General features: G+C 27.6%; 1 protein-coding gene and 1 long non-coding RNA gene across 2 annotated transcripts; both read left to right on the forward strand.

The window, feature by feature from the left end:
* The first annotated feature begins 246 nt into the window (after window positions 1–246).
* Window positions 247–1,035, forward strand: LOC110276959 (E3 ubiquitin-protein ligase MBR1-like). The gene has a single exon (XM_021134067.2). It carries the CDS (start codon window positions 247–249, stop codon window positions 1,033–1,035), a length of 789 nt encoding a protein of 262 aa, XP_020989726.1.
* Window positions 1,036–2,795: 1,760 nt separating this feature from the next.
* LOC107470819 (uncharacterized) lies at window positions 2,796–6,044 on the forward strand. Its single transcript, XR_008004041.1, has 3 exons — window positions 2,796–4,539; window positions 4,642–4,729; window positions 5,311–6,044. It is a non-coding gene; the product is annotated as an uncharacterized LOC107470819 (long non-coding RNA).
* Window positions 6,045–16,191: the final 10,147 nt, after the last annotated feature.

Below are 16,191 nucleotides of genomic sequence, written 5' to 3' on the forward strand. Positions count from 1 at the left end.
TTTAATTATTAAAAAAATTGTATAATTTCATATCAATAAATGATAACTAATTAATTATTAGAAATCACAACAAAATATCCTGCCTCTAGGATTACCGTTAACCAAATCTTACTAGAAGCCTTGTATATATAAGTAAGCAGAAAGCAACAAGGATTAATTCTCAGTTTCATTCTTATTTCTATTAAAGAAAGTTTCCAATATTGCTAGTAAACTCGAAGCATCAAACCAGTTCTTAATTTCATCATCATGACTTCGCCATTTACTTTCTTTTGGGAAGTGTCATCTCCCCCATTGTTACAAGAACTGGATGCAGATTTGCGACATTATGTAACCCTCATGAGAGATCAAATAACAGATTACTTCATTCTCAAGGTACAAGTTACGCATCAAACTTGCTGGACTCATCATCAACAACCACAATCACATCCACCAGTGTTAGGAGCCATTGATTCGTTTGCATCCTCAATTCTAATCCAAGCGCAAGCATTCCTTCAAAACGGTTCATCACACATGCAAATGCACTTCCCTGATGCTATTATACCAATCGTCTTGATTGATAACATGATGCCAGATATCATATCCTACGCAAAAGCCATAATTCAAACTCGTCGTTCCGGATTCCTCTATGAAAGACCTGATTTTCGTTTGTTCAGTTTGAATTTGGACATTATTATCCAGAATTCTATATTGTACGTTCAAGACTTGAGTATCCAGAATTTGTCATTGGAAGTTGATGACTACGACAACATGATCACCGACTTAATCGTTGAAGAGTCTATGGGAGATACTAATAATATTAAGATGGTTCCTGCGTCGAAGAATGCCATTGAGTCTCTTGAGAAAGTGAAGCTTGAGAATAATAACCACCTAGTAGAGAGGTGCACTATTTGTCTAACTGAATTTGATTATGGTGATGATGCAGAACAAGTTTCATCAATGCCTTGTAAGCATGTATATCATCAAGAATGCCTCGCGCAATGGCTCAAGACTAGTCATTTATGTCCTTTATGTCGGTATCCGATGCCAACTAATTAGATTGTCAAAAATGTAAATAAAAAAAAATTGAAATTAGTTATTTGATTTTGTGTAATTTGATTGTAGTTCATCATGTGAACAGCATTATGCATTTAATCATGAAAAAAAAAATTAGTTAGTTGATTCTGTGTAGTTTGGTTGTAATTCATCATTTGTGAATAATATGATGCATTTTTTGTGGAGTTCTCTTCCCCAATTTTTTTTCTTTTTTATATTATTTTCTGTTTTAGTTTTCTAAGGAGCTTTATCTAAAAATAAAAAACCTTTGTTTTGTTTGTTAAAGAAAGGATTCAGAATTAGAATAAGAATTTTCGACGTTGACTATAATGTGGAAAAATTCAGTTAAAATAATTTAAAAATTATAAAAGCGAGAAGGGAGATAGGGGATGGAGAGGTGTGGCACAAGGTGCTTTGCCAAAGGATGAGGAGCAGATGCTTCGTGTTTTGGCCTTCTGGTTCTGGGTGAGTGTTTTTTGGGATGTGTGTGTGTGTGTGTTTTTTTTTTTTTTATTTTTATGTGAATGAGGGAGAGGATTCTTGGTACGTCATTAGAGGAGAATAAGTATTCTATTTCTTGATTTTAATTTTGGTGTCTATTCTGTTTCTTGATTTGAAATGGGTAAGAGAGCACTCACAAGTCACAGCCTTCGTTAAATTTGGATGCGTGTCTTCACGATCATTTGTTAAGTTGCCACTTGCCACTAGATATTGGCGGAATGTAAAGGTTTGACTCAAATAACATGCATATATGTACGATAAGAAATTAAGAATCAGAGAAAGTGCACTTAGCTTGTTGAATGGTCACTTCATCCTTCTGTGTGGGGAATTGAATGCCGCCTTGTGCACGAAGCAACTGATTGGTCAGCAATAGACTCGAGCTCCGATCGGCAACAACCGTGCCTTGCTGCCGCCGGTGGCGGATACCTTGGGAAACTCCGAGTCTCTGATCAGTGATCACCAACAACCTTTCTTCGAATGGTGCCGCCAAAACTGCCCTTCTCTCTCAAACACCGCTTCCCCCGTTCACCACCGCCGCCACGAACCTTCTCAATCATTCCACTTCCGCCGCCCACTCCTCCTAGTCTCTCTCTCCTCGCCGACCAATGCACCACGATACACCACCTCAAACAAGTCCACGCCCAGATGATCCTTACCGGCCGCATCCGCCAAGACCCCTTCGCCGCCAGCCGCCTCCTCTCCTCCTCCGCCCTCTCCCCCTTCGCCGACCTCACCCTCGCGTCTAGAATCTTTTCCTCCCTCCCATACCCACCCAACACCTTCATGTGGAACACCCTCATCCGCGCCCACGCCTCTAGCCCCAATCCCCATTACTCTCTCTGCCTTTATGTCTCCATGAGGAAGCTAGGCGCTTTTCCAGGGAAACACACCTTCCCCTTTCTCCTTAAGGCCTGCTCTAACATTCCCTCCCTGCCAGCCTGTACCCAGGTTCACACACACGTGCTGAAATTCGGGCTGTGCTTTGATTCCCACGTGGCCAATGGTTTGGTCAGGGGTTACTCTGTTTCTGGAGATTTCGCCCTTGCGCGCCTTATGTTCGATGAAATGCCGGACAGGAGTTTGACTCTTTGGACGTCGATGGTTTGTGGGTATGCTCAGAATCAATGTTATGATGAGGCTTTGGGGCTTTTTCATGAGATGATTGGGGATGGATTGGAGCCCAATGCTGCGACGCTGGCTTCAGTGTTATCGGCTTGCGCTCGGGCGGGGTATCTTGAGCTTGGGCAGAGGATTCATGAGGTGAAAGTGATTCTTGGGACGGCGTTGGTTTACATGTATGCAAAGAATGGGGAGATTGTTATGGCTCGGAAGTTGTTTGATGAAATGACTGAGAGAAATGTTGTTACTTGGAATGTGATGATCTCTGGCTTGGCTACTCATGGACATGTTGAAGATGCTCTTGGTCTCTTTGAGAAGCTGAAGGAGGAGCAAGCTGTCGTCCCTAACAATGTCACTTTCTTAGGGGTTTTGTCGGCTTGTTGTCATGCTGGCTTGGTTGATGTTGGTCGTGAGATCTTTTATTCGATGAAAAATGTGTATGGGGTTGACGCAAAGATTGAACATTATGGGTGCATGGTGGATCTTCTTGGAAAAGAGGGTAAGTTGATAGAGGCAGAGGAACTGGTAAAAGGAATGCCTTGGAAGCCTGATATTGTTATTTTAGGAGCTTTGTTGGCAGCTTGCAAAAATAATGGAAATACCAAGGTTGCTAAAAGAGTCGTAAAAGAAATTCTTGCTCTGGAACCTCATAATCATGGTGTTCATGTTGCTATGTCGAATATATATGCAGAGGCTGGACAATGGAATGAAGTTTTGAGACTGAGGAAGGTTATGAAAGAAGAAAGACTAAAGAAAACTCCAGGGTGGAGCCTTGTTGCTACGTAATTGAGCATTGTCCAAAAGATTTCGTTTTTTCAATTGTCATAATTAACCAAAGGAGTAGACTTAAGTTGCTCAAATGTGCCTGATTAAATCCTAAATCACTTCTGTTTGAACTGTTTCTGCTACTTGGAAGACCAAAATTAGTTGAGGTGGTTGCCGAAAAGGTGGTGTTGCAGTACTACTTATTAATGTCTGATTGTCGCATCCTAGTCGCAAGAACATAAGCACTGCTTGAGGTTCACTTCAAAGGAGTTTCTTCTTGAAAAGTGTCATTCAAAATGGAATTGCCAATATTAAAATTTTGGACAGAGTTATGCTTTGGTATGGCTAATGTCAACATTACTGAACGATTGTGGGATTCAGATAACGTAGAAGCTTTTCAGACAAACAAGGAACTCCTATGCTCCTATTAGGAGAAAGATGCATGACATGAACACTTAAACAGGCCTTGATCATGTCCAAGGTGTGTTAATGAATGCAGAGGGTGAACAGTGTGGTAACAGCTATATCATAAAACTTGGTATTTTCAAGAACTATTAAGATGAAAGATCACTCGAGTGTTGGTCTAGTGTGTTTCTCGATAAAATTTCATCTCCCTAGAGGAAAACAGGGATGAACTTGGTCCTGGTGTATCTACCCCTCCTGGTTTGTGTCCAGTCTAGTAAAGATCTATGAGACATTAGAATAGAAGCAACCGTGTTAAACACTGAAGTAGCTGGCTCATATAATCACCCAGAGCTACTCTTCTAATGTGAACTGATGCAGGCTGCGGCTCTCTATTTATTGGCTTACAAGCAAAACATTAACTAAAGGAGGTTGCAGTTGTGGCCTAACATATTCAATGGTTGAGACGCCACTGACGGACGAGAATGGAAAAAATGGACCATAAAGCTATGCAGATGAGCATGTAAGGAACCGGACAGAGACAGGGGATGCAAACCATGTGATTTGTGGTTATAGTCTATAGGTGCTAACTTCTCATAACAATTTAAGGGGAAAAAAAGGAAAGAAATTGCGCTGATTCTTGTAGGAAGGAGGAAATTATAATATTCAAGATTACGCATCTGGTAACCTGCAAAGTTGCAGGAAGTGATTCCTAACCGTGTAAGTTGTAACCATCTGCAGTGATTTTTTAAGTGCCTGAGTATGTTAGTGTTTTCGTTTTATACTAGTTCTATTAACTTCCTTTATGTGATAATTCTTCAGACCATTCAGCAGCCCAACAGTAAAAATAGTCTTCCGACATTGACAAGACAGATAGAAAAAGCAAAGATTCAGTTTGGAAGGGTGAGAGGTAATTATAACTCTTTGTTACTTCTATGAAATTCTCAAGGGAGGTATATGACAATGCAAACACAATATGACTGGAAATTAAAACATTTTCAGCTCCTTATGTCCAGTTCACCTAAATTAGATTAATTTTTTTTAATCCCACACATTTCATACTGTTTGTAATGGTAAAATTGTTATTTAAATTACTAGTTATTTGTTTTCAAAAATTAATGGTGCTGAAATGATAAAATTACTAATTCCAGCCAATCTGCTATTAGTTGCAGGTTCTCAACAATCTTCCTTGATCAGATAGATACCCAGAAAAATAAAAAACAAAAGATAAAAATAGCAAAGTAGAAAGATGATAAGAGCGATAACCGCTACATAATAACTTCTATAAGAAGTTCTGTTCTAACACTGATGTTGCATATTAATTTGACGCAAGAAAGATGCTGGGACACGAACCGTGTCTATAGTATTCAGAAAGATATAATGTCATTGAGTACTAAGATATTGTATATAATGAACCGTTTTTTATATTGTATATTTCCCTCTCAAAATTAGTACTGATGGATACTAAGATACATGATCGCTCGCTTTCAGACATGACTGGCGTGTTTAAATGTTAATCTTTCTGGAACTGTAGAAGCTGCGAATGTGAGACACTGAATCAACTTGGGGGTCTGACTCATCATCAGCAGAAGGTTCATTTGCAAGGAAAGCATGAGGAGCTATTGGTTCATTTGCGAAAAATGCAGGAGATGGGTTTGGGGCTATTACTCTGTTTGCATGCAAATCAGGAGATGGGACTATAGGCTCACTTGCCAGCACAATCTTTTGCGAGGGAAGGAGATTGAGTTGGGGTTATTGCCTAAATTTCAGGCAAATCATGAGATGGTGTTATAGGTTCAGAACTTGCAGGAAAAGCTTGAGATGGAGTTGGGGCTATTGGTTTGTTTTCTTGGAATGCATGAGATGGAGATATTGGCTCACTTGCTAATTCAATGGCTGACACACCACTCAGGAAAATGACTAGGGGCAAAAGAAAAAGCAAAGCCATGGTAGAAAAAGAAGGGGGAATACAAAAAAATACAAAGCCTTGTGAATTTGTGGCTTCTTTGTGGCCGTGGCCTGTAGGATGCTCATCACACCCTTCAGAGGAATCTATTCATAAGTTAACGCTCACTGCCCATGTATGCAGTGATGTTACATGTGACCAAAGGATTTTCTTTTCTTGGGGTGGTCATTTTCCGAATCCTGGCATCCTGGCAAGTGGCAATGGTGCGGGACTGCGGGTTGTTTGTACATCAAACTGCTCTCAATCTTTTTTTTTTTTTCTTTTTAAGGCGATTTCTCATTTGTTTAAAGGCGGTTTCTTATTTGTTTTGTTCTAGACTGAGTTTAATTTTGAGTTTAATTTTGATAATTTGAGCGTGTAAAATATCTTATCTATATTTTAATGAATTACATCTATTATTTTTCATGATTATTTCACATATATGTGTAAAAGTACTTTATATGAACATTGCATCAAAATTAAATTTGTATATATTGTGGAACAAAAATATTATTTATAGACTAAAAATTAATCATTAAATTAACTATTATGTATTTGTATATAAATACATATGTAATTTCACTCACTTTTAACATGTATTTTGTTTGCTAGTATGAATAATTTTTTTGGTAATTAATTTTTCAAAATTAAATCTTAAAAAACATTATTATGAGACAAGTTAGTTTTCTTTTAAATAATAGTAAGACTAATATATCCTACGAAAATAATTCAAAAAGTTTTATAATAATAAAAATTTAGTTATAAAAATTAAAATATTCAATCTAAAATCTTTTAAAAACAATTTAGGTATTCACTCTAAATTATATCAAGATATTTCGTTTATCCTTAAGTAAGTGTTCTTTTTAAATGTTCAATTAGATATTTAGATTAAATAAATTATTAAATGTATTATAAAAGTTAAAGATAGAGTCTTATCAGATACAAATACAAAATTAATTATAATTTAGTAATTAAAAATTGTGTGAAAGATTCATCATCTAAAAATAGAGGTTAGATCTCCGACAAAGAGGAGGCAAAAAATTTGATGCGTACAAAATTAGTGTTTAGGGTAAAATTTTTAAATTGGTTTGTGACTCGGTTCTAAAATTTTTTATTTATACTTTTTAAAAAGTTTAAAAAACTTTTATTTTTTTAAAATCTATTCTATTATATAAAAATCGAATTTCTGCACTTAATGATGGAGCTGACGTAGCATGCTTCTGAGAGTGTTTCTCGATTTATTTTTTTTAATTCAATAAACCAAATCAATTATAACTAATTAATGATATCAATTAATTAATTTGATTATACATTCAAATCTCACAATTTATTATCATTTATATAAACTGATTAATTATAATTATTAATTATATCAATTAATTAATTAAGTTAATTATATTAATTATTTGATTTGATTTTATTGGAGTAAATATCATATTATTTCAGTAAATAATAAATATGATAACGAAATACATGAATTAATTTAATTAGTTTATTTTTTTAATATCATCTATTTATATGAGATTATAATGTGTTTTTTATTCATTTGTTCTCTTTTCTCTCTTTCTCTCTCTTGTGTTTAGAATACAATTTTTATAATTTATTTAATTTATTTCTTTCATCTTTACTTATACATTTCATTTTTTATATTTTTTAAATATTTTTATCTATTTTAGTTGCTCATTATTAGGCGCATATTTTTTCCTTCTAGCTTTTGATTAACAAAAGAGATATGTCTTTTTTACAGTGTTTTAAAATAAAATGCATTATAATTTTAGGTTATTTCACAATTAACAATAATGTTTGATTATTTCTTTAAAAATAAATTACATTATGGTTTTAGGTTATTTCACAATACATACTTAATGTTCATAATACTAAATTACTCTAAATTTTCTATTTTCGATGGTTAGTAGTTAATTCCAAATTGAAAAGATTATGTTAAATTGTTGAATAGTCCAAGTATAATTAAGGTAGTTAATTTAGTTTATTTGTTTATTAATATATTTGATCGAAAGCATAAATGATAAATAAGACAAGAAAATAATTAGAAAAATAAAATATTAATAATTGCTTAAAATAAATAATTGAAATTAGAGTTGTTTCGAATTTAGAAAATATAGTGAAATGAGTTATATCAGTTATAATTAATTATCTATAATTAAAAAAATTGATTGTGTTAATTTATAAGATGAATAACATATAATAAATGGTGTGAAATTAATTATAATAAGTTAAAAATTAATAAATAAAAAAATAAAAAATTTTTTTATTATCTTTTGATATCTACACATTTTTATTCATTTACTTTCTCTTTTTCTCTTCCTTTCACATTTATTTCTTTTAATTTATTAAACTAAATCAAATATATTAATTATTTGTATTAACTGACTAAAATTTTTTTAATGAGTTCTGCTAAATGTGTCCTTAGAGCATAGGCTAGAAACATTATAAAAAGAAATATTTTATAAAAATTATTAAAAAATAAATATTTTTAAAATACGTCCTTAAGAGATAAGTTAGCTAAATTATTTTTTAATTTAATATGTTTAATTCATTCAATTATATTAATTATAACTAATTAATTATATTTACTTTGATTTTATTAGAATAAATAATATTTCATCATTTAATATTTTATTTGATTCATTAAATTACATCAATCATAACTAATCAAATATTTAATTTAATTAGAATATATATTATATTATTTAAAATTTTGTTTGATTCATTAAACCACATAAATATTAAATGATTTAATAAATAATATATAAGACAATGAAATAAATGAATTCATTTAAGTTTAATTACTCTATTGGTCCTTATAATTTCGCAAAATTTTTAATTTAGGTCTCTATACTTTTTTTCTTTTTAATTGAGTATTTACACCAAAATTTTTTTTAATTGAGTCTCTACATTTTTTCCTTTTATTTGGGTCCTTACACCAATTATTTTTTTTTAGTTAGGTCCTTAAAAAATTGGAAAAAAGATAAATAGGTTCCTGACTTTTTAAATTTTTGATAAATACATCCCTAACAAAATTTAAATATAAAAAAGTCCCTGACTTTAACAAATGGAGGACAATTTAGTCATTCCGTCTATTTGCCTCTCATACACCAAACGGAACTGGCTGACGTGGCTGAAACGGTATCCAGGTGTCCGTTACGGTGCCACGCTGGAAGGGGAATAAAGTTCAAATGACAAATAAGTCCTTGACGTCATTTTGCAAATAAAGTTCGAAGGACAAATAGGTCCTTAAGAATTTAGTTAATTATGCTTTTATATGTATCATATATTACTATCTAATTGAAATATATCTATATTATGTATCATATATTATTATCTAATTTAATAATCAAATGTGTCACATGACACTCTTATTAAAATTGAGAGAAAATATTTTTTTTTCAAAATTAATAAACTCCTTTCCTAAATTCTCTCATCTACCTCTCTCCATTTTTATATTTCTCTCTACTATTTTTACTCTATATATAATTATATTTTATATTAGTAATTTGACAAATCAAAATATGTCATTCGATATTTTTTTACAATTAAAATATTTTAAATGTAAAATTATACACATTAAATTATTTTAAATTTTAGATAACGAATGTTAAAATTAATTATTAATAAAAAATTAGACTTTTTCATATAAAAATAATAAATAAAAATCTTATTATTTAATTTTTTATCTGCAGATATCTTGGTTTTCTTAGTCAGAGACTTTTGTCAACTTACGACTTTTTTGTAAAAGTAGTTTGATTTTATAAATCTTTTGTGTCATGCATAATTTATACTGTTAGAACAAAGTAAACTATAATTTTAAAAAAAATATTCTCGTAATATTATTATGGATAAAAATACTAGTTCTAATATAATACACAAATGCACTAATGTTAACTTAATACATGAATGATGCACAAATGAACTAATGCTAACTTGATGCATAAATGAACTGATGCTAACTAATGCCACTGGTATGATGAAAACTGAACTAATGTAATTTAACAAATTCTAATATAATACACAAATGCACTAAAACTGAACTAATGCAATTTAAGAACAAAAGTAGAAACAGAACAAGCCCAATTTCTGCAATTTTAATACAAATAATTTAAATTACATAATACAACAAGTTAACTAGATTTCAAAATACAAGCATACTTTTATAAACTAAATTCTCATAATAGAAGCATAATAGAAGTATAATGAACTAAATTCTCAAGGACCTATTTGTCCTTCGAACTTTATTTGCAAAATGACGTCAAGGACTTATTTGTCCTTCGGACTTTATTCCCCTTCCAGCGTGGCACCGTAACGGACACCTGGACACCGTTTCAGCCACGTTAGCCAGTTCCATTTGATGTATGAGAGGCAAATAGACGGAAGGACTAAATTGTCCTCCGTTTGTTAAAGTCATGGACTTTTTTGTATTCAAATTTTGTCAGGGATGTATTTGTCAAAAACTTAAAAAGTCAGGGACTTATTTGTCTTTTTTCCTAAAAAATTAAGCTAATTACTGCCAAAGAGACCTAATTGAAACAAAAAATGGTGCAAGAACCCAATTAAAAGGAAAAAAAGTATAGGAACCTAATTAAAAATTTTACGAAACTATAGGGACCAACAGAATAATTAAACCTTCATTTAATTTAATTTATTATCTTATTATTTTATATATAAAAAATAAAGATTTAATTATTCTATTGGTCCCTATAGTTTTGCAAAATTTTTAATTAGTTTCCTATACTTTTTTCTCTTTTAATTGAGTCCTTGCACCAAATTTTTTATAATTCGATCCCTATACTTTTTTTCTTTTATTTGGGTCCCTGCACTAATTTTTTTTAATTGGGTCCCTATACAATTAAACCAATTACTACCAAAAGGAACCTAATTGAAAAAAAAAAATTGGTGCAAGGACCAAATTAAAAGGAAAAAAAGTATAGGGACCTAATTGAAAATTTCGCGAAACTATTGAAACCAATAGAGTAATTAAACCTAAAATAAAATGAGTATTAATTAATTGATACTTAAATAAAATAAGTATTAATATTGAAAAGGTAACGAGTTTATACTACGTATTAATTAATTGATATTTAAATAAATTATTTAAACTGATCACATATATTTTTAATTGTTCTCTGATTAGTACGGTCCAATAAATAAAACGGATATTAATCATTGTAGTTAATGAATGTTTATTATTTTTAAATAAATTCATTAAATTCATTTAAAAATATGAAAGATTCTAATTCTATATGCTACGATTTTATTTTGTTACTAATGTATATATACTCCTATATTATATATTTTATGATTCCTATATTCTCAGATAATATTTTTAAAATTTTTTGTTTTAATTTATTATTTTTAATCATCAGAATTTATTGTTTATAGTCATCAATTCAATTTCTTTAATTTATTAATTCAACAATACATTTTAATTATATATAATTAGAATGTGCTTTCTATCCTTTTTCTTTTCTATTTTGTGTTTCGGATGTAATGTTTGTAATTTTTTATTTTTGTTTTTTCTATCTTAATTTTGTTAAATTTTTTTATAATTTTATTTTATATCAATTATTTTTTATGTATTTTGATTAATCGAATTATTTTATTTAAAGTCATGTTAAATTTTTTTAAATATTTTTATAAAAGTTAATTAATAGGTTCTTCTTCAAAAAATTTTTCTGAAATTTATTTAATGGGATCGTATTTTAATTTTTTTCTTTTATCTTTTATATTCATTGATTATACCAATCTTCCATTACAATATATTTTTTATTTATTACACACATTATTTATTTTACCTTCTTTTACTTCTTTTAATTGTTCTCTTTATTTTATTTTCAATTTTTTATTTTATTTTTACTCTTCATATATAAATTTATTATAATTCATCACATGCATGTTTTTTTTTATTTAAGTGATTCATTTTGTGTTTAACCACTTATTTTTGAATAATATTATCTATTCTATTATATAAAAATCGGATATCTGCATTTAATGATGGAGCTGACGTGGCATGCTCCGGAGAGTGTTTTCCGATTTAATTATTTTAACTCATTCAATACAATTTATTACCATGACTTAATTATATTAGCTAAATGATTTGATTAGATATTTTAAATATTAATATAATTTATTATAATATATATTACTTAATTAATTTTACTACATTAATTATAATTTATTATATTAGTTAATTAATTTATTCATTTATAAAGTCTGAAATAAAAAAAATATATTTGTTGTTTATTCTAATTGAATTCATTAAATTTAATTATACATTATATACGAATTAATAATAATTTATAAATCACTCTAATTTATAATATTCAATAAAATAATTTGTAAATTACTTTATATTATATATGTATTAATAAAATATTTATATATGTCTTAATGTGTTAATTAAATATTATATACGCACAGAAAAATAAATACAAAGATGATATATATAATATTGATAATATTATATTAGCACGGTGATTTTTTTTGTTTTGATATCATATAGTATTGATAATGATAATATTATTATATAGTATTATATAAACTTTCTAATATTAGTATTAAAAATTAGAAAATTATTCCTTATAGCAATCGTTTTTAGTGGAATAGTGTGTCCTTTATATAGTATTGATAATTGTTGCTTAATTTAAAGTAATCGTATGTTGGTATAATAAATTTATTTTTTAATAATGACCTAAATAGATAAATCTAATTGAATTGAATGATTATATAAAATATTTTATGTTATTAATATATTAAAATTAAATTCATTTTTTGGTACAGAATTTTATAGGTAAATTTTATACAAGATTAAGTTATTTTTTATTTTTTAATTTATTTTATCTGTGTTACTTTATTTAATTTTAAGTAGCGTCATATTTACGATTACCGCTAGTATAATATTTTATAAAATATGAAATTTTTTTTATAATTTAAATATCAATGTTTGAGTTGATTTTAATTTAACTTTTTTAAATTAATGTTATCTTTCCTTTAGATCTTAATTAATTTAAAATACAAAAATACTAATATATTTACTGTCTCTTTAAATAATAATAACTTTAATTTATTTACTGTCTTTTTTTTCTTTTATATTTTGTTTAGCAAAGATAATATATGGATTAGGATGGAGTTAAAAAATACTCTATGCGATGTATGTTTGGCACTGATAAATTCATATGAAATAGAAGAGAAGAAAACAGAAAGCTAAAAAACACTGAGTTGAATGGTGTAAACAGATTCATTAAAGTCAAGTGTCTGTGGATTCTCATGTCTCATCTCATTTTTCGAAGTTCAAACACATTTTAAATGTATGAATTTTAATTATATATGTTTTTTCCCTCTTTAATAAATACTACAATCTCTTCCTATTTTTGCTATAGGCTTGTCTTTTATTTAAAAAAACACACAAAAAAATGTAAAAAGAAAAATCAAAGAAATTAAAACAGATATTATATTTTAAAAAATTAAATGCTCTTTTAATTAAATATCTATGTAATTCTTATCTAGATATATAAATTGTATTTTAATATATTGAGTGGTAAATATAAAAAAATATATAATAGATAAGTTAAAATAACGAATAATGAGATATCTATCTATTCTATTTATTCTATTATATAAAAATCGAATTTTTGTACTTAATAATAAAGTTGACGTGGTATGTTTTTTAGAATGTTTCCTGATTTATTTCTTTTAACTCATTAAATATAATTCATTATGGTGGATTAATTATATCAACTAATTGAGATATTTAAGTATCACACAATTTAATATTATGTATATCAATTAATTGAATATAATTATTAGAGTATAATTAGGATGAATTAGATCAATTAGTATTATTTAACATATCTAAATATTTATTATAGGATATTACGTCTTTATTATTTTGATTCTCTTAGCACCTATAAATACCCTTCTATATTGTATCATTTTACACAACTTACACACAAACCTTTTCTCTACTGTTCTCTCTTACCCTTTCTAATAATAATAAATACATTTTAATTTAGTTAGAAGTTCATTATTTTATAGTCTTCTATAAAATAATCTTTTTATCACTTTGGATATTTTAACCCTTTTTTATTTTTTTTATCTCTTTACATGTAATTTTGTTGTGCATTAACTTTGTTTATTTAATGATGAAATATACTCAAGTTAATTCTATCATATAATAGTTTGTTTTCTCCTATGTATTTTGATTTGTATAGTTACTATTTTTTTTTGTTTACCCAAACGGTATCCCCCAACCTGACAGGTTAAGGACTAATCCGTCGCGGATCTGAGTTCCATTTAAGGGTCTGCCGCTGGTCAATGAGTTGCTGCATGCATAAGGCGGGGTTCGAACTCCTGACACTTGCTTAAGCGACCACTCGACCAACCCAAGTTGGTTAATTTATATAGTTACTATTGATCTTACTATTTTCGATCTTACTGTTTTTGTTTTCTTGAATTGTTCTTTATTTTTTTATAACTTGATAATTTAAAAAAAAGAAGCAAAGAACAGAAAAAAAGATGGCCAAAGACGAACGTTAGAAGCCTAAAGCAGCAACATTATTTCTCAACATTATTATTATTAATATGAATTTTATTATTTCTTTTCTAACATTCTTTAATGCAAGCTTCGTTTCTTTTTCTTAATTATTATTAATACTTTTATTCTTTTCTTCTCTAATTATAAATCTTCTTATAATAATTTTTTGATCGGATATTTTTTTGGTCTAATAAATTTTTTCTCTATTTTTTGTCAAAAATAATTTATATTAGAAGAAAAAGATAAAAGTAAATTTTAAGATTCAAATTTAAATAAGATGTGCAAATAATAACTATTGAATTCATTTGGTCGATTTAAACACTTTATATTATCGTCATTGAAAATTTTAAATAATATTATAAAATTCTAGATATTTTTATTTTATTGTTCTTAAATTATATATTATCCCGTGTATTTGAAGAGTTTCATCTTTTTGAAAATAAAGTGTGACATTATATACTTTTTAGATACAATAAATGAATAATAAGGTTAAAGTGAGTAACAAAATTGATTATAAATAAGATACAAATTTTTAGAATTTCTAGCACAATTAACAAATTTTTAGTTTCAAAATAATTGTTTACTCTATTTTTTATCTTTTATTTGATTTTTTATAATTTTTTCTTGATTTTTTTAATTAATTTTGATTGTAATAACTCATCATAAATTTGTGTTTTGTAAAAAAATTTATCAATCATAAAACACAGAAGACTTAACCAAAAAATTTAAAAAATATTGATTAATCACAAAATAAAAAATTATGAATGGTGCTTTAATTATGTTGTAAAATACAAATTGGGGCTATTTAAAATTAGTTTTTTACCATTAATGTTAACTTAAATTATAATAAGGTAAAAGTAAAAGTTGTATATAATAATTTAATTTAATTATTTATACTACCAAAATTATTCTTTATTATATTCCATTCATTTTTATTTATTGGTAATCTTTAATTTTCTATTTTAAATAAAAATTTGAATGGATTGAATTGATTTTTTTCAAATTAGTTATATAATTGTGACATTTATTTTGCTCAGCAATATTTTTTAATTTATTTAATCCGATTGATCATCTCTTTCTTATTTTATGCTAATTTAATTAATTAAGTTAATAAAAGGTATTATGTTTATAAAAGGTATGTCATAGTTGTCTTGGTTCTGTTGTTATTGTGTTTATTAGACCACAGTTTTGAGAAATGTTTTCTCTTCTATTTATATTTCTTTCCTTCAATATTTTATTGGTTCTTATTTTTCTAAATTTTATTTTAATTTATGTATTTGTCTTACTATACCCAATTTTTTTTTATTTATGTGTATACATTCTTATATATGTTATAGAAATATGATTTGATTCTATTAACTTACCAATTTTTTTTTGAAAAATCTAAAGCTAAAGCACAAAAATATATTTATAGATATTTTACTTTAATTTTTTAACTAAAAAATATAATATTTTTTGTCATATTAGTTGGAATTCAAAGTTAAATATGAATATTAATTTTTGAAATAGAATAAATATATTTTAAATTTTTTGCATCTAAAAATAATATTCTATCAATGTTAGAATTATTTAGATGGATAAACAATAGTGAATATATAATTATTTAGGATGGATAGAACTAAGTACATCTTTTTATTGAAAATACGAATTTAAAAATATTATATTCAATTCTCAATAGTCAACCTCTCGTTGAAATCATTGTATTTCAAAAGATTTTTGAAAAAATGAAAGAATTTTAGGTATATAATTTTTTGTAAAAATTTAATTAATTCAAAATATTTATTATCGTTGATTAAAAAAGTAAATTGAAATGACAATTTAATGTTTTCATACTCTTAAAATATTATTTATTTATTTATTTATTTTTCTAGCATTTTTT

This window comes from Arachis duranensis, chromosome 10 (genome assembly GCF_000817695.3).
Source record: "Arachis duranensis cultivar V14167 chromosome 10, aradu.V14167.gnm2.J7QH, whole genome shotgun sequence".
NCBI lineage: Eukaryota > Viridiplantae > Streptophyta > Magnoliopsida > Fabales > Fabaceae > Arachis > Arachis duranensis.